Source organism: Siphateles boraxobius, unplaced genomic scaffold, assembly GCF_051911475.1.
Source record: "Siphateles boraxobius isolate OS27281-9 unplaced genomic scaffold, OSU_SipBor_1 41, whole genome shotgun sequence".
Lineage (NCBI taxonomy): Eukaryota > Metazoa > Chordata > Actinopteri > Cypriniformes > Leuciscidae > Siphateles > Siphateles boraxobius.
The window spans coordinates 4,520,925-4,547,169 of NW_027509042.1; the positions used below are offsets into that span (position 1 = coordinate 4,520,925).

Genomic DNA, 26,245 nt, shown 5'->3' on the forward strand with positions numbered 1-26,245 from the left:
TCTTATATTTGCATTTTCAACCATGCATTATTTTATATTTCCAACTAGCCAGTAACTTGGTTTAATTTACTCCCTAAATGAAAATCATTTCTTTAATTTTTAGTTCCTCCCTCAGGGATATGATTTCCATATTTTCCAACCAAGTGAATTGTGTAAATCCAAGATAGAATTTATTTTTTGGTGCCTGGGTGCTGTATGATAATCGAATTCGCTAAATGGTCATAAACAATTACTAAAAAACTGCAAAATATTACATTTTCTAATATATTTATTTCACAAACGGATTGCTTCTAACAGCACTGCACAAGCTCGTGGCACCATCTGCGGGACACTATTAGCATGTTAAAAAGGGTTCAAAGCACCAAATGTGTGTAACTCTGTCAAAATACATTTAAAAAAAAAAAAAAAAGGTACCAGGCAACTGGCGAGCAACACAATGCATGGTGGCAAGAATGTGATTGATCTGTCGCCAGCAGCCATATCACCCTGTAGCCCAGGACTGGTTGACCACTGAAGCTTAGCAGAGCTGAGCCTGGTTAGTACCTGGATGGGAGACCTCCTGAGAAAACCAGGTTGCTGCTGGAAGAGGTGTTAGTGAGGCCAGCAGGGGCGCTCACCCTGTGGTCTGTGTGGGTCCTTACGCCCCAGTAGAGTGATGGTGACACTATACTGTCAAAGAGCACAGTCCTTCGGCCAACCATGGCCTCCTAATAATCCCCATCCATTGAATTGGCTCTATCACTCTCTCCTCTCTCCACCTATAGCTGTGTGTGGTGAGCGCACTGGCGCCGCTGTACTGTGGCTGCCGTTGCATCATCCAAGCGGATGCTGAACACTGGTGGCGGTTGAGGAGAGATCCCGACATGATTGTAAAGCGCTTTCGGTGTACAGTAGTACATATGAAACGTGCTATATAAATGCCTCATTTATTCATTCATTCATTTATTCATATGGATTTGTGCGATCATCAAATCCCAACGGTTGTGATGTAGTTATATAAATACATATAGGCCTAGTCTGACACGCTGCTTGTAACAGCACTGTGTTTTCAGTTTCGATTCATAGTAAATTGTGCTCTGCAAGTGCTGTGTGTTTGAGTTGCTTATAATTTGCATTTGGGAACGCAACATCCATGATGAGAATTGTTTATAAATCTGTTGTTGTCAACAAAGAGAAGCGTGGTCAGGTTTGCCTGCTCCCTCTAAGGGAGTCTTTCACTATGATGTTAGTCATCTGCAGCAGAATGAGGAAAACATGGCCTTGTCTTGACAGTCTGAATCATAAGATAGGGGCCGAATGAAGTGCTAGCATAAGTGATTCAGAGGCTAGCGCTTTTATATCACCACTGCACATCCATAAACCCATCGCTGTGTCGTTTGATTTACTGCTGTAACTCACACAGATGGTGAGAAAATGGAAAATAAATATGGCGTCTAGACCTGTGATGCGTCTCGGAGTGCACATTCATCTTTATAACTTGCATTTGTGTTACTCAGAGGTCTATGGGGCCAGACCGCTCAGAAGACTTGGACGCCTCAGTGTGGAGATTGTGAAGAAGAATAGCATTGGTTCTGAATTATTAAAATACATGCACATTAGTATTCCAATACAGTTGCCGCTGTGTTTGAGATGGTATGAAGAACCAGAGCTCTGGATTGTCTGCTCTCTCTCTCTCTATCTAGTGTTTGAATTAACTACATTTTTTAAATTAATTAAATTGTATTTGTTTATATTTGATCTGAGTTAATACATTGATAATTAACTTCCTAAATTTATTTGCATAATATTATTTAGACCTGGTATGCTAAATAGTATACAAACCTGTTGCATAAATTGAGCCACTATGTTAAGACTGTCTTAAAAACTAGTTTGAATAACTAGCAGTTAACCAAGGGGCAATCAGTCTTACTTTTCCAATTTAAATTAGACCAAGCTACCTTTTTATGTAACTGGCCTTAAAAAGTTAGATGACTAACTTTTAAGACTAGTCTAAGCAGTTTATGCAGCCGGCCCCAGGTCTACATTCACACGTTGCCATGCTCTCATTGGTTAACAGTGAGATCCTTGTGGGCGCTTACCTTCATTCAGGAGGGGGTACCGTCATCATCCTCATTATTATTAAGGTTCCTTTGCCCTACCTCTCTCAGAAAACCTGCACACCTGCCTCCTGCTTGTATTTATGGAGAGAAGGTGTCTGCTTATGATGACATCATAGCTTCCAACCACTCGGGATTTCTAGACCTGAGGGAATGTCTCTCTGGCATACACACAACTGTGTCTGAATGGCTCTGGCTTATTTTACACCTCACCTCCCTTTTCTGCTTTTAAATGAGGTTTATGTGTTTAACAAGCTCAAGCCAAACGCCAGAGCTGTGCTACTTCTCAGAAATGTGCATGGGTCATTCCACTTGGTTCTACTTTATATAAACTTTATAGAGTTTTGAGAAGTTGCTTACTGGCCAAGTCAGTTTTTTTTTTTCACAATGTTTAGTTTATCACTCTTTCGCATTTCTCTCTGTTGACTTAAATTCCATTTAAGTTCTGTAAGAGGAAACAGTGTCCTGTAACATACTTCAAATAGAGCTGTATGTTTCCTAAGCCATTTGTCTTGCAGACAGGCCGTGGGATTTATCAACAGACCTACTGACCTTTGCCCTTTAAACTTCAGATGACCTCAGCCTTAAGCTGACCAACCCAACCTGGGTTCATTTTATCCTTCACTATAGGCTATGTTTGAAGGTGCAATGGCCTTAGAGCATCTAAACACACATGCAGTCACACTCCAGCACAAGGTCAATGCACTCAGTGACCAGGGATCATCTCTTTTCTCGGAAGGTCAAAGGACTTAATTGAGTTTCACAACACTGACAAGAATTGCTTAAATCCCAAAGATGCAAATGCAGCACATAAACTGATTTGCAGAGGTTGTTTAGAATTACTGTGTTGCTTGTGCAACATTTGTTTATCTGTTATTTGATGGATCTATTTCTATTAATCTAATCAAAAATGTGACTTCGACTTAATGGGTGTTCTCTAAACTTCAATGAACCTTATTGTCAGGATTTTAATAAAAAAAATTTAATCAAGAAATTGTATATTTAAACTGTTGGAATGTTCTGTTCTCAGGTGTTTTTGTCACCAATGATCAATATTGTTTTTTCTTCAACCAAAAGTGTAAGTAAGTAGTATTCACCAGGTCATATGATTGTCTTCATCTAATGTGAGCAAACATTATTATAAACATGTCTGAAGTACTTCTGAAGAAACCTATGATAATAACCGTACATCTGTCTTGCATGCCATCTTGGATTGCAGAAGATCAGGTATCACAAAGGACACCTGAGGTTATTGTTAGCAATGGGTCGATGAGGTCAGAGATGTATGCTTGTACACGCCTTGCTATTGCGTCCTGCACACAGCTGTCAGAGTGCTGTCCTGTCAGTGGAATGCTAAGCATGTAGCTGTGTGTATTTTTGAGTCTGAGAAGGGCTGCAAATTGTCCATAAACATGAGGTTTTCACAGTGATGCTATAGAAGAACAATGTTGGGTTCGCCAAAGAACCTTTCAGTGAATAGTTCTTAAAAGAACCATGTTTTTTTAGCGCAAATAACATTAAAAAAATTGTGCAAACAAAGTTTCATTGATGTTTAAGGTTTTACATGGAACCACAGATACCAATAAAGAACCTTTTATTTTTAAGAGTGTAGGTCTGAGCAATATTGAATTTTCATGATAAATTTATGACAAGTTTGGTAACTATAAAATTAAGATTGAATATCAAGATATTTCTCATTCCTGTCATGCTCACTCACACACAGAGGAAAAGCTCAGGTCATGTGTTTAAAGCTCCTCACGTGGTGTGTGCTGGCATGAGGTCTGACTCTGTAAACAAACCTCTAAATGTGATTAACCTCACATTTCTCCCATTGCACTTCATCAGTACAGTTAAAGCACCAGGAGACAGAAGCAGTCATGAGTTTTAGGGTATGATTGAATAAATCCAGTCATTTTCGTTCTTATTTACTATCAATATATTCATATCTTTATTATATCACATACACACACATGTATTATTTCGGCTACCCTGCTTTGTAGAATCAGTTGATATTAGCCATTGAAAAACCTGTATTGGTTGACCACTTCTGTGTAGAGAAACTATCAAGTAGCTACTCTGGAATGTGAGAGACTGTCTCGGTGGCAGTTGGACTTTAAATGAAACACACGGACACATGCCCACTATACAGTCCACCTGTGTACCATTACCAGAGACCCCAGATCTCTCGTCACGCCTGGTCACGAACGGCCAATGAAATCTGCACAGCGAGACTGGAAGAACAGCTATTAGCATTGCAGCAAATATTTACATGGTGTATTGTGTCAATAGAAACTGTACTGCCTCCTTGTGGTTAACCATGATGAGTTTTAATCACTGATCTATATAAATGACTGGATTGCTCTTGACTTCATAAAAAGGGAAGCCAATGCATTGCCATATTGGTATTCCCTCACATTCTATTGAATTAATGGGAAATCTTCTGATTTTAATGAGAAAACATTACAGTTAGTGGTGAAATCTGAATACAGATTTATGCTTTGTAAGTTATGTACATACAATTTAATTTGCCATTTACAGTTTGCTGGGGTTGTGTAATATTTGTGAATTTTTTTTTCCGTATAAATGATTCAAGTGTTTTCGTTAGATAACGACTTAAACGATAGTTAAATTAATAATTAGCTCAACAATATACAAAGAACACGCAATTCATATGCAAACTGTAATGTTAGTAAAAAGCCATAGAATTTTAGCCGACCTGTGCCTTTTTAACGGTTTCTAATATCTCCAAGAGTCCAAAGTACATGTTTGTCAACAAAAAGACATCAGGAAATAGTACACACATTTCACAACTTATTCAGAGAAATAAGTGTTAAAAGCACAAAGCTTTATTTCTAAGCATTTATACTGTCGCTCAGAGCAAGATAATTCATGGTAACCTTTTTAAAGGTGCAATGTGTAATATTTCTGAGGATCTATTGATAGAAATGCAATAAAAGATCCATAATTGTTTTCAGTGGTGTATAAAGACCTTGCATAATGAACCGTTATGTTTTTATTACGTTAGAATGAGACATTTATATCTCCATAACCGCGGGCACCCCCTTCTATGGAGGTCTACATATTGTGACGTCATGTTTCTACAGTAGCCCTAAACGGACAAACGCGTTACTATGTTGCTCTTCATGCAAGGAAGCAAGCTTAGTTCAGTGAATAAAACACTGACACAATAATGAACAAGTAACAATAATATTCGCAATAACATATAGTTTTACTGAATAATTAAGTAAACATAATTTCTTAATTTATCCTTGTAAAGAAACCTCATTGCTGAACTGCTACTCTCTGCTGTCTCAGACGATGACATATTTTCCTGTTGGCCACCGTAACTTTTGTTGGTTGCAATTTGTAACCTCACCACTAGATGTTGCTAAAAATCACACACTGCACCTTTAATATAGTGCAATTTAGTAATAGGGGATTGTATGTATTGTAATATTTCATATATCGCTTATCCTGCCCGAAAAGACCATAAACATTACAGATAACAATCGAAGTATCTCTAATGTACATACTGTACATATTTCTTAAAAACTATTAATGTCGACTGATATGATGCCCTCTGTCGGTAGGGAGTTGTGAGATGGCCGCTTCGGTGGCTTTACCGGAAGCAATGAGCAATCCAGTCATTTATAAAGATCAGAGGTATTATTTAGTATTATTTATATACTATTATAATTATTATAATATATTAATTTAGTTTATATTTTTGTATTTTATTTTATTTTAGTTTTAGTAATTTTGTCGTGTGCTTTGTCATTTTCCAATTTTGTTTATATTTCTATTTAGCTTTCATTGATTTTTATTTAAACTTTTTATTTATTTATTTTTTAATATTTGCGTTTTGCATTTATTGAGATTACTAAAGCCTAGAGAGGAAGTGAAGAGAGAGGTGGAAGGGATTGGGAATGGTCTGCAAGCCAGGACACAAACTCGGGTCGCCCAAAGCCCAACCGTGCCACAGGTCGGAGCGCTGCCCATGAGGCTATCAGCTCCGACTTTATTTCGATTTTACCCATTTTAGTACTTAAACTTTATTTTATTTCATTTTTTAGGGCAACATTTCAAAATTCTATTTAATTCAGGAGTTTCATTCAGGAGTTTCATATGAATTAAATGTTTTGAATTAGTTTCGAAAATGTTTTTAAATTTAGTTTACAATACTGCACTGGTTGCATTTTTCTTTAATATCCACTTACCCTGTTTTGTGACCAAGACTTTAATTTGAATGATTTTTGATCTTTTCTTTCTTGTTTTTTGTAAAAAACAACAACAACAAAAACGTTGTAATGTTGCCAGTCACAAAAGTCAGTCTTTCTGATCCTATCAGTGGTTCAAGAAATGTGTTTGTGTTTGCGTAGGTAAAGGCGAGGTGAAGATGCAGTTGGACAGCGCTCTTCAGGACGTCAACATTCGCTATGCTGTGTTAGAGGAGACAGAGAAGAGAGCTGTGTGTCGAGCTCTTATAGAGGAAAGAGGAAGATTCTGCTCATTTGTCACAATGCTTAAACCTGTCCTGGTGAGTGTCTGAACAGACTCTGGTTTAAGATATATATTGTTTGTATTGACTATTGAGACATACATTTTAACATGCAAGGAACGATTTTCTTGAACTGGAAAATATTTAAATGTTTTGATTTAGTATTTGTTTTAATGTTTTTATTTGATGCGTGTTTAATTAAACAGGATGATTTTCTTTACTGTTTTACAGTAAAACATCAGAATGCATTACAATTATGAGAACTAGGAAAAAAATTAAATAATGAAAATTATTATGATCTCATGTTCCTAAAGCATGCTTTAATTTTTATTATAATTTTAATTGTATTTTTATTTTTGGATGACAGATTCATGCAGGTGTACTGTTATGAATATATTAATATTTAATTCTACATAAATATTGTCTTGACTGTTTTTTTACCCTGGGTAATGTCAGGACGAAGAGATAAGCATGCTTGGGGAAGTCACCCACTTACAGACAATTCTAGAAGATCTTGGAAACCTGACGGCTGATCCCAACACACTGCCCCCTGCTAGTGAACAGGTACTGCATGTCTTCTAAATAGGCCAACATGTTACCACTTCATATTTCTCTCTCTCTCTCTCTCTGACTTTATCTTGTTTTGTTTATGCAGGTTATTCTTGATCTGAAAGGCTCAGACTACAGCTACTCGTATCAGACTCCACCCGCCTCTCCTAGCAACACGTTATCACGCAAGAGCAGCATCAGCAGGTGATTTCAGGGAGAAATGTTCATTGATGCAAAAAGTGTTAGTTGATTACAGATTATATATATATATATATATATATTTATTTATTTATTTATTTATATTGTATTAATGTTTTCGTTGCAAGGCCCATTGTTGTTGTTTTTTACATTTATAATAGACTTTCTTAGGGGCAACCTACAGTAAGATATTAAAATTTAACTCAATTTTAACTTACTGATTTAAGTAGCCATGTAATACATCTTTTTTTTAGAAATTTTTTACACAAAATAAACCCCTGAATGTGATGTCCTTCAACAGTGACCAACTACCTGAACATTATGCCTTGCATATATTGTTAATATTTTTCATGACATGACAAGGGGTCGTGACATGCTAAATCAAATATGCCTATATCTTTTGACATATAAGAGGCCTTTGTACCATCAAAACATCCTCCTCATTATAAACAAAGCATTTATTATGAACCTTGCTTTGATATTGCGGGATCTTTGACGTCACACAGGCAAATACATTTGCATATGACTGCCTCCAGAGCAAGATATTGACTAATAGTTATACATCGTCCATAGACCGCCGCCCACTGACACTCAGCCACTTAAAGGGATAGTTCGCCCAAAAATTCTAATTGTCATTATTTACTCACCCTCAAATTGTTTCAAATTTGAATTTCTTTTATCTGTTGAACACAAAAGATATTTTAAAGAATGTTGGTAACCAGAAAATATTTTCTTTTTTGTTCCTTCTATCCCTTTAACAGCTGACATTTGCCTAAACTGGATGTGAATATTGCGTCAAAAGCAAATAGAACCCATTATAATCACTGATGCTGTCGTGCAATAGCAGTTGGCATTGATACTGTTTCCAATCCAATGGCATTAGCCAATCATAACAGTGGCCGTTTATTGACAAGCCATAAAGGAGCCGGCCATTAAAAACGGATAATTTCAGACAGAGGGTCAGAAGGAAGGTTGAAAATAAATAAGTGAACCTCGAGGAGGATATTCAAATAATAACATCCAATGTCATGACCCCTTTAAAATCGATTGGAAAAGTATGAGTGCAGATGGATTGCTCATCTCTTTCTGTCTCTCACAGTAACTACACCTCTGTGCGTCATGTCCCGTCACTGGACTCCATCTCCAGCGCAGTGGACGGGCTTCACCTGCGAGCCCCAGACCCAACACGGGTATTCCCACACCACAAAACTATTGATCTAAAACTTACCTGGCCCATTTATGATGTACTAACCCTGTGAAACCCAAACAGTTTCAATAATTTGCCACTCAAAACACATACAACCTCATTCAGCCCAAGGAAGAAAATACAGCTGTAAGCATCATTGCATAATCCAAACCCCCCTCAAAATCCCAACCAAATTTATCACGGATACATACACATAATTAAACAGTACCTCAGTGGTTGATAATATAGTAGATGTAATGTAGTTTGTCTGGGTATTACAGTATAATGAAAATATGGTACTATTTCACTGATGCTGAAAATACTAACAAATAAAATGCTTAGTAATAAATTATAAGCATAAACCATTTGACAATAAAACATATAATATTATTCCCAAACTATAATAAAAACATTTATTATACAATTCAAAGCATTTACAAAAAAGTAGCATAGGTTATTAAGGTATCTAACTCTGAGAACACTAAATTATAATAAAAGTTTGCTTTTATTATGTGTAGTATGCTTGCCTGATTTATTAGCTAAGTTAACCATAATTTGAAAACACAATGAGGCAAGACACCAGAGGTTAATAGGGTTAAAAATGTAAAAAAAAAATTGCAAATGTATCAAATAACTAATTAAAAACGCATTTATTTTCATATTTCCAGGACTAAAATCTGAACATTGGGTAATGCCACATTCAAAATTATTTTGTTGACATTTCAGAATTTCTACAGATGGAATTTTGGATATCCATTTTCATCACTCTATAAATCATAAAATACCATCAACAGCCAGGGGGAAAGAATCTCCATGTTTTTATAAATAAAATGTCAGGCGAACGATATATAAGCAAACCCCTCTGTAGAAACCTTCAGAATATATAGAGTTTGGTGAATGGAAGTGCTACTGAAGTGGAGATTTCTGGCTCAGTGGAGGAGAAAAAAGCTTTTAAAGATATGTATTGTAATTTGGAATCTACAGACAAAATATTTAAAGTGTAATAAAATATTCAATTTTAGATGTTTTCTTTACACTGTTCTAAAGGAAGATGTGTTATGGAAGTAAAATAGCCACAAAAAAAACAATGGTTTTGTCCATATCATCTCTGTTTAAATTTGACCATAAGTAGTTATATTTTGTGATATAATTTAAATCAAGAAGTGATATTTTATGATTTCTAATCAAGCTCTGAAGAGAGTACTTTGGCCAAAGAATTGTTTTAGTCCAAGAGGGTTTGGATTTTGACAGAGGCTTGGATTTGACACCATCTGATCTCATCTTTCTCTTGTCCCACTCCTCTCTGCCCCTCACCTCCATCTCCCAGCGCTCACGCAGTCCTCTCCTCCTGGTCGGAGGGGAGGAAGGTGCTCGCTCTCTCAGTGAGGGGAATTCTCCAACAATCCCTCGCACCGGCCAGCGTGGCCCACACCTCCGGCACAGGAGCACTGTGAGCATAGACTCAGTGTAGTGTAGTGCTGTGTGTGTGTGTGTGTGTGTGTGACTGTGAGTGGGTCCATTATTGTTGCATGTACTACTGGAGATTGTCATTGTGCATGTGTGGAGGTTGTATCTGTGTGAAGGTAGAGAGCGCCCTCTGCAGGCCATTTTAGAGGGAGACCGTCTGATAAAACTTTACACAGGGAGAAATAAGCTATTTTAAATGATTTTCTGATTACCAGACCCCATTTCTTGAATCCAACACACTAACCAGTATACTTATCTACAACTATAAATCTGCATGCTGCTTTAAAACTCTTTTAGCCCATCTAAACATTTACCAAACTGTCATTAAAGTCAACAAAAAAAAGAAAATGACTATTTACATTTATAGTTAACCAATGACCTAATAGCTATTTCGTATGTCTGTAAGAATGTATCAGTTCACGTTTTTTATGTCATACATAATATATATATATTGTCGCTATCCACGATACATATTTGTGTATAGTTGACCTAAAATGAAGGTTTAGACCGATTTAATTTAGCATCAAATGTGGCAATAATGGCGCGACAAATAGGGTAAACCCAAAATGTCACACTTTTATGTTTTTTTTGTTAATTATTAAATATTAAAAAACATTTTTTAATAAAATACAATATATATCTTTTTTTTTAAATGTGTGTGTGTGTGTGTATATATATATATATATATATATATATATATATATATATATATATATATATATATATATATATATATATATATATATATATATATATATATATATATATAGTGTGTAACATAATTCCATATTTTTATTGGTGTAACGTTTGATCTGTCATGGGGGAGAAGAACATTCATGATGTAATACCAAATTCAGCATTTTAATGAACAATACTTTTTATTAACAGTTTATCAGTATTGTGTATCAAACCGAGTGTATTGTTACACTTCTACTAATTAAGAATGATTATATGTTAGTGTTGTAGGTAATGCAGACTTTAACAAATGTAAAAAAAAAAAAAGCGTTTTTTTTTTAAACTGATCTAATGGTTATTATCATTATAAGAATAAAGGGTTCTGAAATAATAGCAAATAATGGAAATTTGAAAATAAGCATTAGCATTATGTTGCAATGAGAAGCTTTGGATTTGTGATTTGACCTTCAGCCTCCATATCCTGGTTAAAAACCCTTCAGTGTCCACTGCAAACTCACTTTCAGGTCTAAAAAAACACCCACTTTTCACAATCCAATCAATTCCTAATGGATAAAATTAAGTTCCACCCTACATTTTATTTTCTTATAATGAAATCGGTTCGAACATCATTTCATGTTGCCTTTAAGAGCATTTTCAGACCTGTAGATCGTTTGCTTTGTTCAGAAACAGGGAATTAATTTGTTAGAAAGTTGCATTTTCTTCTTGTTTCGGTTCACTTTCACAAGGCAGCATTTCAAAGTTCACTCCGTACGTTCCTCTACATCATCCATCAAGATGGATTGACAAGATCACTCCATTGGCTTATTGTGGCTTTATCTGTAGCTGTCGAGACACACGAAAACACTTATATGAATATAGCCATCATTCCCGCTCTAACTAATAAATGATTCACTGCCCAGCCAAAAAAAAGTCTCCATTTGGATTTAAATAGGCAAATTCTTAAGAATCAATGACTGGATATTATTGCAGTGATTATTATGTTTCTGTCATGTTATATGTTTGGCAACAGTTCTTCTAACCCTAATTGATGGAGTGTGTAGCTTTTCATTTCTTAACAACCATGTAGGAAAACACATCATGGCCATATTCCACAATGACAACGTCAAGATTCATCAGGATCAAAATTGTGAAAGAATGTTTGTGAGGAGCATGAAGAATCATTTGCACACATGAATTGGCACCTCTGAGTCCAGACCTTAAATTCATTTAAAGTCTTTGGGAGGTGCTGAAGGAGACTTAACAGAGTGCATTGTCAATACAAGATCTTAGGCAAAAATTGATGCACCTCTTGATGGAAATAACATCAAAACATATATTTCCATCAAGCGGTGCATCTTTTTTTGGAGGTGCATCAATCTTATATTGACAACGCACGAGTCAAACACTCCTGACGATACCGCTTGGTTCTTTGGTCCGTTGGGTCGGATTGCTTTCTCACCTCAACCAAACCACTCAAGAGTTTTTCAATTGTGCCAACACAGTCTCGTTTTGGCGATCTCAATGATTGTCATAGTGCGGATCCGAGCGCCATGTTCACATATGCCTAAACGAACCGAACTAAGGGAGAAAATGCACCAGGTTCCAGAGCAGGTGTGAAAACGCCTAAATCTTTATTATCTTCTGACTACAGTGTTATAGTGTTTTGTTTTTCTCACCTGTAGTAAGTTCACATGGACTGACAGAGTTTATCCTTGTCTAGGATCAAGGCCAGAACTCTCCTGGCACAGAGAACGGGACCTCCATGCCCCCACTACACAAAGCTTACAGCGGATATGAGGAGAAAGCCAGGACACTGTCCATGTCTGGCAAGGTACACACTCTTTTGAATACAGGAATGATGTTTTTCTTTCCTAAACTAAAAGTACATTTTATACACCTTTTGATTCTACTGGAGTTATTGTGGTCTACTGGAGTTATTACTTCACACTTGTGATCTCTGATTGGCTCTCGCTCCTGTCCGTAGCCACAGTCAGCCAGGGAGCAGCTGGGTCTCACTCTTGGAGGCGGGCTTAATACAGAAGCTCCTCGAACCAGCCGTGATTCCCTCCACTGCTCCAGCGGATACAGCACTCAGACCACTACACCATCCTGCTCGGAGGACACCATTCCCTCGCAGCATGGTCAGTGCGCGTGCACGTACACACGCATGCATGAGCTTCTTCACATTTATTCTTTTTCTGTTCTGTAATTTTCCTTTTAAGTCTTCAATGCACACACTTGAAGAGATTTATAAAAAAGTGCTCAACCTAGCTTTCTTTTTCTCCTTTGTGTTTTTGTATGGCATTTTCCCCCTTTATGTTTTGACACTTTTACCTCGTTTTTCAACACAGTAATCTGATTTGTGGTTTGTGTAGGAATTAATTGACATTATTGGCCAATTGCAGACCAAATCTGATGTGCTTGCACAAATCACAGACTTAGATTGCTGTCCAAAGTGCGTGTTTTTGGCCCTTTGTATATATGTTAAATGTACTTTATTGTTCTTTTACAGCGGTAAAGAAAGAACCTCCTCTATATGGTAGGTTTCTGAATGTCATTGCATAGACTTGATTATTCTCATTGTGATCATATACCAATAATAAACATTAAATGTCTTTATTTTAGGAAATCCATGTCATATTGCAGGCGTGCCTTTGTTGAAAGAGTGTTATCTGTATGCGTAAGATTTGAGTGTGTGCAACCATGAGATATGCCATCTTGTCAGTTGTCAACTGTTATCCACCTTGTCATGTTTTTCGAGTGCAACTGAAAGACACAACTTCAAACTGAGCTTTTGTGCGTCTGTTGTATTCATTTTCTTGGGAGGTAATCCATTGTTAGTCTTCATGCAGACAATTTTAGGGCTGTCAATTTAGTGCACTTAAAGACAATAAGACAATTTTTATGATTTAAAAAAAATTTTTTTTATTTTATTTAAAATGCAGATATTTATAAATTAGCTTTTTCTGCCAGTCCATTAGTTCAGGTTTACACAAAGAAAAAGTATACTTAAAAAAAAAAAAAGAAGAAGAATGTATATGCATCATAAATAGCATTTTGCATTTTTTTAATGTTGGTCCATTAGTTTTTTTGCACCGGAAAGTGAATATACAATTAATAAAATATATATATATATATATATATATATTTATATATATATAAATATATATTTATGCCCACTCTACAAAATGTAAAATGTATACCATTGCATTTGTATGTTTCATTGTTTCATTTAAAAATAATTACTAATTAAAATGTGTAAAAACACATGTACTGATCAGCAAAGGGAAGATGTAGTGACAGCACAGCCCTGTCCTGAAAGAGCTTGTGACGGGCCCTAAACACTCTCACACCATTGGGCTGTCTTTATTGTTAAGCCCTGACTTCAAATTTTGAGACATGAAACCGCTTTTGTGTTTTTTCTTCCACTATCATTCCCTGCATATGTAATTTCAGCTTCAATTACTTTTTTAATTTAATTGTTTTTTCTTCTAAACGATGTAGAAGTGCTATCATTCAACATTAACACGGTGTGTCCTCTCTTTCAGACTATGACTACATCTCTCTGCACGGAGGAGAGGACGCCCACAGCCAGTCTGAATTTGATAAATCTTCCACAATTCCTCGCAACAGCGACTTAAGTCTCAATTACCGCAAAATGTTTATAAGCAAGAGGCCGGCGTCTACCGTCAGTCTGCTGATGGATCCGGAGCCTATAGGACCCCACACGGCCACTATCCGCCGGAAACCCTCCAGCAAGCCCAACATCCGCCGGGGAACCATCAGTGGAGGAGTGCCTATACCCATCTCCACACCACAGGTTATTCATCTTCTGAAACTTAAAGAATGTACTGGAGACCTACTGGGATATCTATCATAATGTGTATCCAATCCAAAAGAATTTCAGCACAGCATTATTTTCAAGCAAAAGTTCCCAAAATAACTTTTACAATTACCTGGAAACCTGGAAAATCGCTGATAAACTTTCCAGTCATGGAAAACGCATGGAAAATTAGAGAAAATGTAAAATGTCCTGGAAAATCTTGTCGTTGTCCTGGAAAATAATTTTTTTGAAAGTCCTTCAGTTGTTCTTTAGCAGAGAACAAAGAGATTATCCTCTTGCCAAAAACAATTAGTATATTGCTCAAACCTCACATACAATATAGCCTACTACCCAAGACACCTTCTTTAGATGTGACGTAATGAAGCAAAGACATGCTCGAATTTCCTGCGGAAATCCACCAGTACCACTGGAATTACTGGAACATTATTACAGTTTTGAATCGAGCTACGGCAAATAGGGCCTCATATCTTGCAATTCTGACTTTATACCTCGCAGTTGCGAGTTTATATCACAATTATGTAAACTCGCAATTGCAAGAAAAAAAGTCAGAATAGCGAAATAAAAAGTTGCAATTACCTTTTTTATTTTTTATTCTGTGGCGTAAACAAGCTTCCACAGTCATAATGTATGATTAACCCCTTGAGGTCGGATGACGCGCGGGCGCGTCAACTCGATGTTTACTAAATGTTTCTAATAATATCTCCGTGATTGTGCAGCACACATAAATGGTTCTGATTTTGCCGTAATCGATAGATTCTCAGCTTCAACGTCCTTATTCCGCGAGATCATACGTGACTCACACAGAGAGCAAGAGGGAAGACAAGATGGTCGTTCACCTTGCGTGATTGGTGGGCTAGCTTGCCTGTCTGCATTTTGTGTAAAACCAACCAATAGATGCAGTTGAAATCCCTAAGTACCCTCCCATCTCCTCACAGTGAGGAAAATACCTGCTGACATGGAGAGAGAAGCTTGATATGTAGTAGGAAATTATTATAGTCCTATTTTATATATATTTTAGTCTTTCTAACATTTGGTGAAGGTAGAGTGAGACAAAACTTGTACTAAAAAACGATTTTTCAAAAATGTCACTTTAGACAATTATTATTCATTATCTACTATTCTATTAATATATTACACTACTTTTGTGACCCTTAGACTTTGGGTAACCCATTTCAAAGACCAAAATAATTCATCCACATGAGTAATGGTATGTTTCCACAAGAGATTTGAAGAATTTCTTTGAAGAAATCTGACTTAAAATTTTCACCTTTTAGAGCCAGATTATCCACCTCTCTCTTTACACAATGCTCTAGGAAAAGTGGTGAACTCACCAGTAAGAGAGCTGGGTTTTCTCTGCACATTTTGATATAAAACATATGGGATTATGTTATGTAATTGCCTTTAAAAGGTGAATTTAATAAGATATGTAAAACCGAAGGAAAAAGTGAAAAAATGCCCTTTGACCTCAGAGGGTTTTAAGAGCTCATATTAAACACTGATTTTATAGTTTAAGTCATGGTAATAAACTGTATGCCTTTTAAAGACTTAGGCTGAATTTGAAATCGCCCCCTCAACCCTCATTCACTATTCCCTACGTTTGTCCACTAATACTGTTCACTTGAAGGAGTGAATGAAAATGAGCGAGTGAATTCGGACAGCTGTTGAGCGTACATCGGTTGTACACTCGTTATTGCAGTGCAATGTGGGATTGAATGAGTGCACTCAGTAACGTCCACTAAGGTTTCAGACAGCACTACAAAATGGCTGTCCCCTCAAATAGCACCCTATCTGAGGGTATATGGGGTGATTTCAGATTCAGGATCAGAGAGCAATATATCACTTTAGCACGTGATCCTTGTCTTTTATTCCCGCCATAGTAAAATTGAAAATGTCCTGGGAAAGTCCTGGAAAATGATCACTGAAAAAGAGTGGGAACCCTGGTAGTGTGTATATCCAGTATTTTATCATTCTAATGCAATACAATTAGGGTTCTAATCCTGTAGTACTGGAAGAATTAAACAAGAACCAAATCAATTATTTTAATTCTTAGGAAAGTTCTTTTAGAGTTCTTCTGAAGTTATGATAGAAATTCCAGTTGGAATCCAAATTAGCATTGGAATCATATTTTGAGCTTGTTTATAATATTAAAGGTGTTTTGCATAAGCATTTTTAACATCCGTGTACTGAGTTCTATTGAATGTTTTAAAGAATCATCGAAGAACCTTTTCGTTGTAATTTTAGGTGCCGCTGAAGGCATCCGTTTCTTCCGCCGGCCTGAGCGGCAGTGAGGAGACCATGGGCCCTCCTGGGGTGATTCAGAGTAACAGGTTACCTGGCTCTGATCTGGCGCACACCAGACATAATCTCTGTACATCGACTCAGAGTCTGAGTGCAATGCCACCGCCGTACTATTCCATGTTCCCTGGCCAGCCACCAGTGGGCAGTGCAGAGCCGATGTATCAAATGAATAAGCAACAGCAGTATGCATTGCACCAACAGCAACAGAGGCAGTATCAACAACAACAGCTGCAACACCAGTATCAGCAACAACACAATCAACAGCAATATAATCAACAACAGTACAATCACCTACAGCAATATAACCACGCGCAGGAGTCGCAATATCAAGAGATCCATCAGAAAGAGCTCCAGCAGAAACTCAAACGTCAGTGTCAGCAGCAGCAGATTCAAAGCATGGCAGCTCATAATTCCAGCGCGCCAGTTGAAAGTGGGCAGGCCAATTCTACCCAGCCCGGTGTGGACCATCCCGACAGCGTTCCTGATCCGGGCAGCGGAGGTGACATGTTGAGTTTGATCCGCAGAGGAGTCAAATTACGTCGGACACTCACCAACGATCGTTCGGCACCTTTAATCACCCCCAACCATCTCAACTGATTTTATTTTTTTAATTTGTCTGTGGCCTTTTATGGTTGCTTTTTCCGTCTTTTCGCTTAGTGACCTTTTTTTTTCGTGCCTTTTATTTTTGCAGTTTGTGTTGTTTTTAAGTAAAGGCAAAACTGTTGATTAATGTGCGACTTTTGCCACATGAAAAGACAATTGATTTAACTACTCTGTGCTCGAAGAACAAACGTTTTGCCGTGTCCTTACGAATGTTGCCTCTCAAATTACAGTTAATTCTGCAGGCTGTTTGCGTAACATATATGTATACTTATAAATACAGATATATATGTATTTAGAGATCTAGATCGAACGTCGGAGCTTAAGATATATTAAAGTTATTTGTTTGTCGTATTCGCAGAGATAAAGCACTCGGCCTTTCTGGTTAGAGATCAAAACCTTCTGTATATATTAGTGAAACAATTGAAAGACTGTTGTATTATTATTAATTTTGTTTTCTTGTTTGTTTTCGAAATTAGACAAAGCAGCACTAGGCGTCTATTTTTGTACAGTTTAGGGTAACCGAATACTGCACCACTGCCTTTAATCCGCCCAATGACTGGATGCGAATGCAGCCAATGAGAGAAGTGGAGGGAGGGAAGGAGCGATGTGATTGGGTGGATGAATGAAGGACTGGAATAGTGGAACTTTTTTGTGTTGCTTATGACTGTGAGAGCTTACAAAGGCATCACTGTGGTTATTTATTCAATCTGTTTGATTCTGAATCATTTTTAATCGTTTGTTTACCAAAGCTTTAATGCTGTAGCCCCGTAGATGCGTATAAATCTGCTCTCCTGGAGGATTTGCTATAAAGACTCTATTCATAAAACCTCAAACTTGTGGCCCATGACTTTTTTTTAGCATTCTTTTGTCTTTGAATCAAAAACTTTCTTAAATACATTTATTATTACATGACAAGAAAGTGAATGACTATTAAATCGGAATGGCTTCGATTTAATTAAATATATGTATGGCCTTCATGTTTCAGAGTGAAGTGTGGCATTGAGTTCTTTTACACTCGAGCAGCTTGACTCAGTTTTCTTAAAACGTGTATTTTGGAAGGCAACTTGCATCAACCATATTCCCAAACTTTTAATGAGAAGCGCTTATAAACTATCAACAAAAGAGATGCTTTAATACAAAAGAGAAAACAAGCAAAATAAAAGCATGATGGTTTAATGTTTGAAAATGAATTTAGTCAACCATAAATCTTAGTATTGTAATTTTACAGTTGTACTTTTTATTATTTAATATTTTCATTTATTAGTAATAATAATCATAATAATAAATAATTTTATTTTACAGTACAAATATTATTTTATTGTCATATGCAATCGCCAAATTGTCCAGCCCAACAAGCAAACCTGGAGCTTTTTTTATTTATTTATCGCGTTTTAAATCGTAATTACACTATTTGTCTGAAAATTCGCAATTAGATTTCGCGCCAAATCATGAATCTAATCCCAAATGCGAAACTAACATCATTAACTGCTCATTATGACAGCTTTCTCTCACAATGGTGTGTGTAAAATGTTCTGATGTTGAGAATTAAAGTGGTTCTGTGTGTGGGGGGGGGGGGTTCTAATATTGAATGTCGTTTGAGAGCAAGTGTTAACCCTAGTCCAGATGCTTGCCCCATTTATGTTTATCAAATTTTAAAAAAAAAGAAGCCTTTACTTGAGTTTCTTCGAGTGGATTACCCAGAATGCTGTTGGTCCGTTGTGATGCACTTGTGGTTATTGCAGCTTTGCTACGCTACCCAGTTGTTTTTTAAACAAACGTAAAAGTGCATCACCAATACCTTTAACATTTTTAATATTGAATCTATGCATCAAGCATCGTTTTTAGCACCTCTAGATTAAATTCTAAAACATTAATGGGAAAATAATCATCTCAATATGAGTTTAATGAACCTGTAATCCAGAAGCACTTCTAAGGACTGACAGCATCTCCCACCCATCTTGGATGTCTTATAATTGATCATATCCGTCACACACGTGCTGGCAGGTGCGCTTTGAAGTTTCCCTGCAGCTACGAAAGTTGTTTCTTCATATCTTACCGCATTCTTTTTTTACCACCCCTATTTTTGTATACTTTTCAGATTATTCTCTATGTTGGGTTACTTCACACCTGTCTGAGTCGCGTCTAGGATTTCTCGCCCCCGCTCCATCTGTATGCTCGATTGTCTCCAGTGATTTCGACATTGCTAGAGACTCCTGACACAATGCTCCTCTGGCCTTTTACTGTAGGATTAGCTTGCAGCTGCTGTACGGCCCTCCTGGAGTGTAATAAGAATATCATTTTACTCTGAAAGGTGAGCTGACCGAGGTGTGTTTCCACTACTGCGCATTAATAGTGCCGCTCAGGGCGATAATGTCTGAGGTGTTTAGTTGGTGTTGTGGAGAAGGTTTCCTTGCTGAGATATGAAGGTGGTTGTATAGTGAGTGTTGCCTGTTGCAGGGATTATTCAGTTCAACCGAATTATGAGAGGAAATTTGTAAGATGTGAACATTCTCACTTTTTTGATTCCTTGACCTGAAGTGAAAAGAAAGGGATGAATGTCAAATTAAAGATATCTTAATTATTGTGAACTTCCAGTTTGTGTCCAGTGACATTTTGAAATCTGTTTTTTGAGACTTTCAGATTTTAGTAGTAAATTAAAGCAATAAACCACAAGAAAGCTGTGCATAAGTGATGTTAATAATGTTAATGTGGGTGGTTACTAGGGTGCTGCTATGCAGTTGCTACTGTTATAGCTGTCAAAAAAATCGTAAACCACGTCAAAAGTTTGGGGTCAGTATGAATTTTTTTTTTTTTTTAACAAGTCTCAAACAAAAATCGTAAACCACGTCAAAAGTTTGGGGTCAGCATTATTTTTTTTATTTTTTTTACAAGTCTCAAACAACATGGGAGGTTAAAATGGGAAACCATATCAATTTGTTCTCATCCATTTATTTGTTTTTGTGCTTAAAAAAAATAGAATAAGAAATGTGTGGAAGTTTACATCTTTTTTTTTTAAATCTTATTTCATTAAGTTTAACCTTGAGAAGGTAAGGTAAAACTTTATCCCATAAGAGAAATTTACAGACCTGGTCTAGAGAGATTTTTATTTGGTAGAAATTAATATGCCCTTGTGTGGATGGTGATGTCATCAATATTTTTATCTGTTCTCTCTGTGAATTTTAAGTGCATATACCTGAAAAATGTTTATCCGATTAACTTGGAGCATCAGGGTTTTCCAGTGCTGGGTTAGATAGGTATTTGTTTATATCAAATCTCAGTATTTGTGTACAAAAGTCCACACAACCGACTAAGTATTTCGTTTTAATAATTTAAATCTGTTTCAAAGGCTGGAACCTGAAGGAAAATCCTTAACATGTCTTAATATATTTTAGGAGCACAATTATTTTTTACGTGTGATATTTTTACGATAATCAGCCCAGGTTTTTTTTGACCCATGTCAGTTATATATATATATATTAATAATTCTTAATCTTAATTTATTTAATTTTGTTTACTTCTGTCGATAAAAGAAAATCTGATGAGGTTCAATGCAAAGTCCGGTCCTGAAGTAAATGTTTTTGTTTAAGTCACTCACACAAACAGACTCACTTCTATGCGTAAGGCGGTCCTGTATCACGTTGACTAAGCGATTTATAGAGGCCGTGTAACTTTACCGGTCACGTTAATTCGGTGATCTCATCTGACCTGAATGCCTCTCGGTATTGCCGAGTGATTGCAGTGCTGACTCACCTCCTGCAGTTCCAGCGAAGATCACACCGCGGCGCTGCGACCCGCGGCCGAATCTTACATCCGTCATCACTTCCAGGAACATCGGCCGCTTTTCCCAAAATAGGAGGACTGAGGAGGGAAATCTGTTCTCCTGGGAAACAAAGTAAAGTGGCGCAGGGCAATGTAAGTAAGGAATGAAGCCAGTGTGAGTGGTCATGTGAAAACTATTTCTCTTCCGAAATTTCCTGTCAGCTGTTAGGATGTGAGGAAAATGTTGAGTTAGCCTACTGTAAAAAGAGGAGGAGGTCTTGATAATCACTGATAAACTTAATATTGTTAGGCTACAGTGTCCACTGAATGTATTTGAGCACTTAAATCGCGATTTAAACATATCTTAAAGGCATTGAATTAAATACAAAGAGAGACTTTTCAAGGTAAACATTTCACAAATATAAGTTTAGCTTTTAAGCATAGTATATTCGTAAATATAAGTTACTGTATATCTAAGTATAATGTACAAATACCTTTATACATGCATATAAAATTAAGTAGTTGGACACTTTCTGATTATCAAACATAAGTGTAACATGTTCATAATCAATATAAGCTAAAACTATCACTAAAAATCACCTTGACACCGGTCAGTTTGTAGTGAGAAAAGGTCTAATGTGTTTTGTTACGGGTGCCATTTTGTTTTGTAAATTTTGTTAACGGAAGTTTTGACATTCAGACATTGTTGAAGAGTGACTTGAGTGTCCAAATATGTTTTGGTGCCAATGTAATATCATGGTAACAACTTCTTATTGATAGTTTGTATTGTATTGCAACAGAAGGGTCACTGGCCGTGGGTAAATTAGTCATATACCTGACCAAAGATAAAAGTAACTACAGTCAATTTAATCTGTTTATGTTGTTCTAACTCCATCTGTTGCCCCTTTATGTAATTCTGCTTTCTTTCTCCATTTGGGACGAGTTGATTGCTCCAGCTTCTGACATTAGAGAGAGAGAGAGTGTGTGTGTGTGTGTTTGTTTTTAAAAAAGAGAGTGAGTCAGTGAGATTTCATCCCATTACTGAGGCTTGTGCACTGACTCACTTCCAGAACGTTATCCACCAGCAACAGCTTCCTAAACCACAAACACACACACACACTCACTCCAAACATCCATAAACAGACCTTTCCTCCAGTTATCCCCTTCCTTATCATGTATGTTTTTTCGTTTTACACTAAACCAAAAACACCTGCTTTACTTCCCTTGGGATTCCACCAACCCCTGCCCCCCCAGCCCCCCCGTCTGTGACCTTGCCTGTCTTGTGTGTGTTTAGGTCTGTCCATGAGAGGATCAAGCTATGACAAATTCACACAGACCTTTGATGTCTTTTGTGCGTACATTTAAGCAATAACATTCATTAGCATTGACTCCATAGCCAGATTCAAGGAATTGTTCACCGACGAATGCAATTTTTGTCATTTACTCACCCTCATATCATTACAAACCCATTATGACTTACTTCAGTGGAAAACAAAAGATGTTTTAGGAATGTTCATGCTGCTCTTTTTCATTCAATATAAAGTAGGGCTGTCAATGAAGGAAAAATGAAAGTCTTAAGAGTGTCGATTAGACTCAATAAGTCTTTATTCACCAAAAACGTATAATTATGTACCTTGTCTATTCAGTGCAGTTATTGTTAACTAAACTACAATGATTCAAAATTCAAAAATAAATGAAATATAAATAGATGAAAAACTTTGTCATTGCTTTGGCAACTAACTCAACTAAGTTTAAGATGAAGTAATACAATTACTAGGTTAGACTTTATTTTATGATGTCCGTGTTACAGTGTAGTTATAAGTATTGAGTAATTATAATAATTGATAATAATTAACCACATATACTTGCTCTAGGGTTAGAGTAGGATTAAGGTTTGGTTTATGGTTGGTTGCATGTAATTATGCATAATTTATAGTTTTTACTATAGGAACTATAGGCTACATGTAAAGTGTAATAAGGTCACTAAAATAGTGTTAACAATTACTAAAACTGAAATAAAAACATTAAAGCTAAAAATAAATATATTTAAAAAACAAGTGACAAAAGCACATGGTAAAATAAATAAAAACTGAAAGCAAAAGATAAAAGCTGATTCAAAATATTCAAAACAAATACTATTGTAGTACATATAAATAATACTAAAATAGCAATGCTCTTATGATACTTTTTATGGTGCTGCTTATAATGGAAGTGAAAGGTTGCTAAAATATGTAAAACAGCAGCTGGAACATTCTTCAAAACATTTCCTTTTGTGTTCCACTGAAGATAGAAACTCGTACGGGTTTGGAATGACATGAGCTTGAGTAAATTATGCCAGAAATTTCAATTGGCTTAACTATCCCTTTAAGTTGTGCCAGAGCTGAAGTCGAGCGCTCACTGTGTGCTTTCTCTTTCTCCTCTCTCCTTCTCATTATGCGGTCTGAAGAAACGTATGTCTGGTCGTGTCTTCTGTAGTTGTGCCAGCTTCTGTGATTGGTCATGGCCGAGATCTCTGACGCACTGCGTGATTCTGCCCTCATCTCCTCCTGATCGCTGCCTCACGCCGGCTCCCGTCTCATAATTGGCTTTAAAAACGCTACTGTACAAAACACTTTCTCATTACTGATGAGACAGAACAACTATGTTCTTAGAGAAATAACGGCACACTTATCTCTTTTTTTTTTTTTTTTTTTTTTTTTTTGCATTTAAGAATTTTAGAAAATTCAATTCTGGTAGTTTTGACTTCCGCAAGTAACTGCATATAGCAAATAATAATCCCTTTCAAAAGTAATGAAAACAACTGTACTGCTTAATATTTCTGTGGAAACTTACTTTTTTCAGGATTCTTTGATGAATGGAAAGTTCAAAAGAACAGAATTTATTTGAAATAGAAATCTTTTGTAACATTATAAATGCCTTTACTATCACTATTGATCAATCTAATGGGTTCTTTCTGAATAAATGTATTAATTTCGTAAAGGGATAGTTATAGATGGGGATAAATTCTTCATGTCGTTCCAAACCTGTAAGACTTTCGTTCATCTTCGGAACACAAACCACTAACGCAACGACCACTGCGTCTGACACTTCAAAAAGTTCATAAAGAAATCGTAAAACTAAGAATTGATCAATTTAGTAAACATTTTTTGAAGATACTTCATCGCTTTATATGATAACAGATTGAATCTAAGCTTTTATTCACATATAAACATTTATCAACTCACACATCAGTTGTGGTAAACAGAAGCTCAATGATGTTCGCGTGACTTGCGAAAACCAATGAGGTTCATTCTCGTGTTACGCATCATGTTTGATCGTCTGCAAGAACCAATGAGATTTATTCTTGCGTCTCAATCAGGTTCGGTTGAGCTTCTGTTTGTTTTCTGATCAATGTTTATATATAAATAAAAGCCTAAAGTTAATCATATATGAGTGTCTTCAGAAAATTTGGATTAGTTTTACAATCTCTTTATGAACTTTTTGAAGCGTCAAAGTGTCAGTTGTGTAGCTGTCAATGGAGGGACAGAAAGCTCTCAGATTTCATTAAAAAGATCCTCATTTGTGTTCCGTAGATGAACGAAAGTCTTACGGGTTTGGAACGACATGATGGGGAATAATTCACGTCAGAATTTTCATTTTTGGGCGAACTATCCCTTTAACATAAGAAGTCTAACTGGTCCCAAGCGTTTAAATGCAATACTTGACTTTAGAAAGCTGTCGAGTGTTTGACATCTCTTGAGTCACTGTAGTGCTACTTTCCATGTTTGTGCGTGTGTACGTGTGAGTGTGAGGGCATCATGAGGCGTCCGAATCTAATCTGTGGGTGACGTCTCTCACACTTGGTTATGTTGCTAAAGGAAATACTCACATTATCAGTGGCGCCTCTAAAGGGGCTGGTTGGTCAAGTCCATGATGACAAGTAAAACATACAAATTTCATCATTTTATTCAGGGTTAGTTAGGCACCTAGTTATTTGTAATTATTATTTAGTATGTATATGCGAACAGGACTATAAAATAATGTTACCAAAATTTTATTTAATCTGAGTATATCAACCTGACAAATTAAATCAAAGAAAGTATTTTTGTGTTTTAGATCAAGTGAAATAGATCCTTGAAATTATAATTATAACTTTTTTCCCAGAGTATGTTTTAGTGCCACCGTAGGATTTTTACTATGCCCTTCTAGCCACTCCATTAAAAATGTCCTTCTAAAACCATGTTATGACATGGGGAAACTTAAGTGAACTTAAGAATAAAGTGACTATATAATGCTAGTTTGTGTATTTCTGCAATCCTTTGAAGCTTCAAAAACAATGCAAAAGTGCCATAAAAGCGGTCCATATAAGTTGTGCATCTTCTGAAGTCATGTGACAGCTTTCTTATGAGAAACATGTTTATCTGACATCCACCCTTCATAAGAGTAGCGATGTCGTTCTTGTTCTTTTGGGAGTTTTCAGTGAATTGATTGATCCAGTCCACAGAACCAATGTGAATTGTTTTTCAGATTTTCGGGGGGGAATTATTTATAATTGCATTTCAGATTTCTTTGAAACGGTTTGGGACTAGTCACGAGATGACAGCGAGTAAATGATGACAGAAGTTCATTCTTTGATAGACTATCTCTTTAAGTCTTTGTAATGAGCGCCTGGTCGTAAACTGAGAATTATGTCTTTATGAATGAGAGTTTACCCCCCACCTTACCCCGAAGCATCTGTTGCAATAGGCACATAAAGGGAGGAAATGCTTTTACGACCCTAACGGTTAGATTAACTAACTCTTTGAGCCTTAAACAGTTTCTGTTTGCTAACTTATTCAACACAAACTCTGCTGTGTCTATCTGTGTTATTACTCATACTGTACAATAAATTAGTTAATAAGTTTCCACAGTTATGTTTGAAGTATGAATCGGTTAAATGTCCTCAAGACATTGTGGGTAAGCAGTGTCATGTGACTAACAGCTCTTGGACTTCATCCCAGTTTGAAAAAGGCAGTTTGTCAGTGGAGTGTGTTTTATTACACCCTTCCTAAAATTGTTTTAACAATTTCTCAAATTGCGATAACGCCTGGTTC

General features: G+C 36.5%; 2 protein-coding genes across 7 annotated transcripts in view; both read left to right on the forward strand.

The window, feature by feature from the left end:
- The window catches only part of mtss1 (MTSS I-BAR domain containing 1), a 64,636-nt gene extending 46,389 nt beyond the window's left edge, over positions 1-18,247 (forward strand). For 3 of the 6 annotated variants that reach the window (XM_077197882.1, XM_077197884.1, XM_077197883.1), the window contains 10 exons: positions 6,476-6,633; positions 7,051-7,158; positions 7,250-7,347; positions 8,441-8,531; positions 9,855-9,977; positions 12,390-12,500; positions 12,654-12,810; positions 13,182-13,208; positions 14,218-14,489; positions 16,755-18,247. In XM_077197882.1, the coding sequence (XP_077053997.1) occupies positions 6,476-6,633; positions 7,051-7,158; positions 7,250-7,347; positions 8,441-8,531; positions 9,855-9,977; positions 12,390-12,500; positions 12,654-12,810; positions 13,182-13,208; positions 14,218-14,489; positions 16,755-17,408 (1,799 nt within the window). In that variant the 3' untranslated portion in view covers positions 17,409-18,247. The remainder of the gene's footprint in view (positions 1-6,475; positions 6,634-7,050; positions 7,159-7,249; positions 7,348-8,440; positions 8,532-9,854; positions 9,978-12,389; positions 12,501-12,653; positions 12,811-13,181; positions 13,209-14,217; positions 14,490-16,754) is intronic. The other 3 variants (XM_077197886.1, XM_077197885.1, XM_077197887.1) reach the window with 3 other exon arrangements.
- A 2,986-nt stretch (positions 18,248-21,233) lies between these two features.
- Positions 21,234-26,245, forward strand: part of LOC143706211 (uncharacterized) — a 43,291-nt gene continuing 38,279 nt past the window's right edge. The window contains exon 1 of the mRNA XM_077197893.1: positions 21,234-21,326. The gene's annotated coding sequence lies outside the window, so the exon portion shown is untranslated. The remainder of the gene's footprint in view (positions 21,327-26,245) is intronic.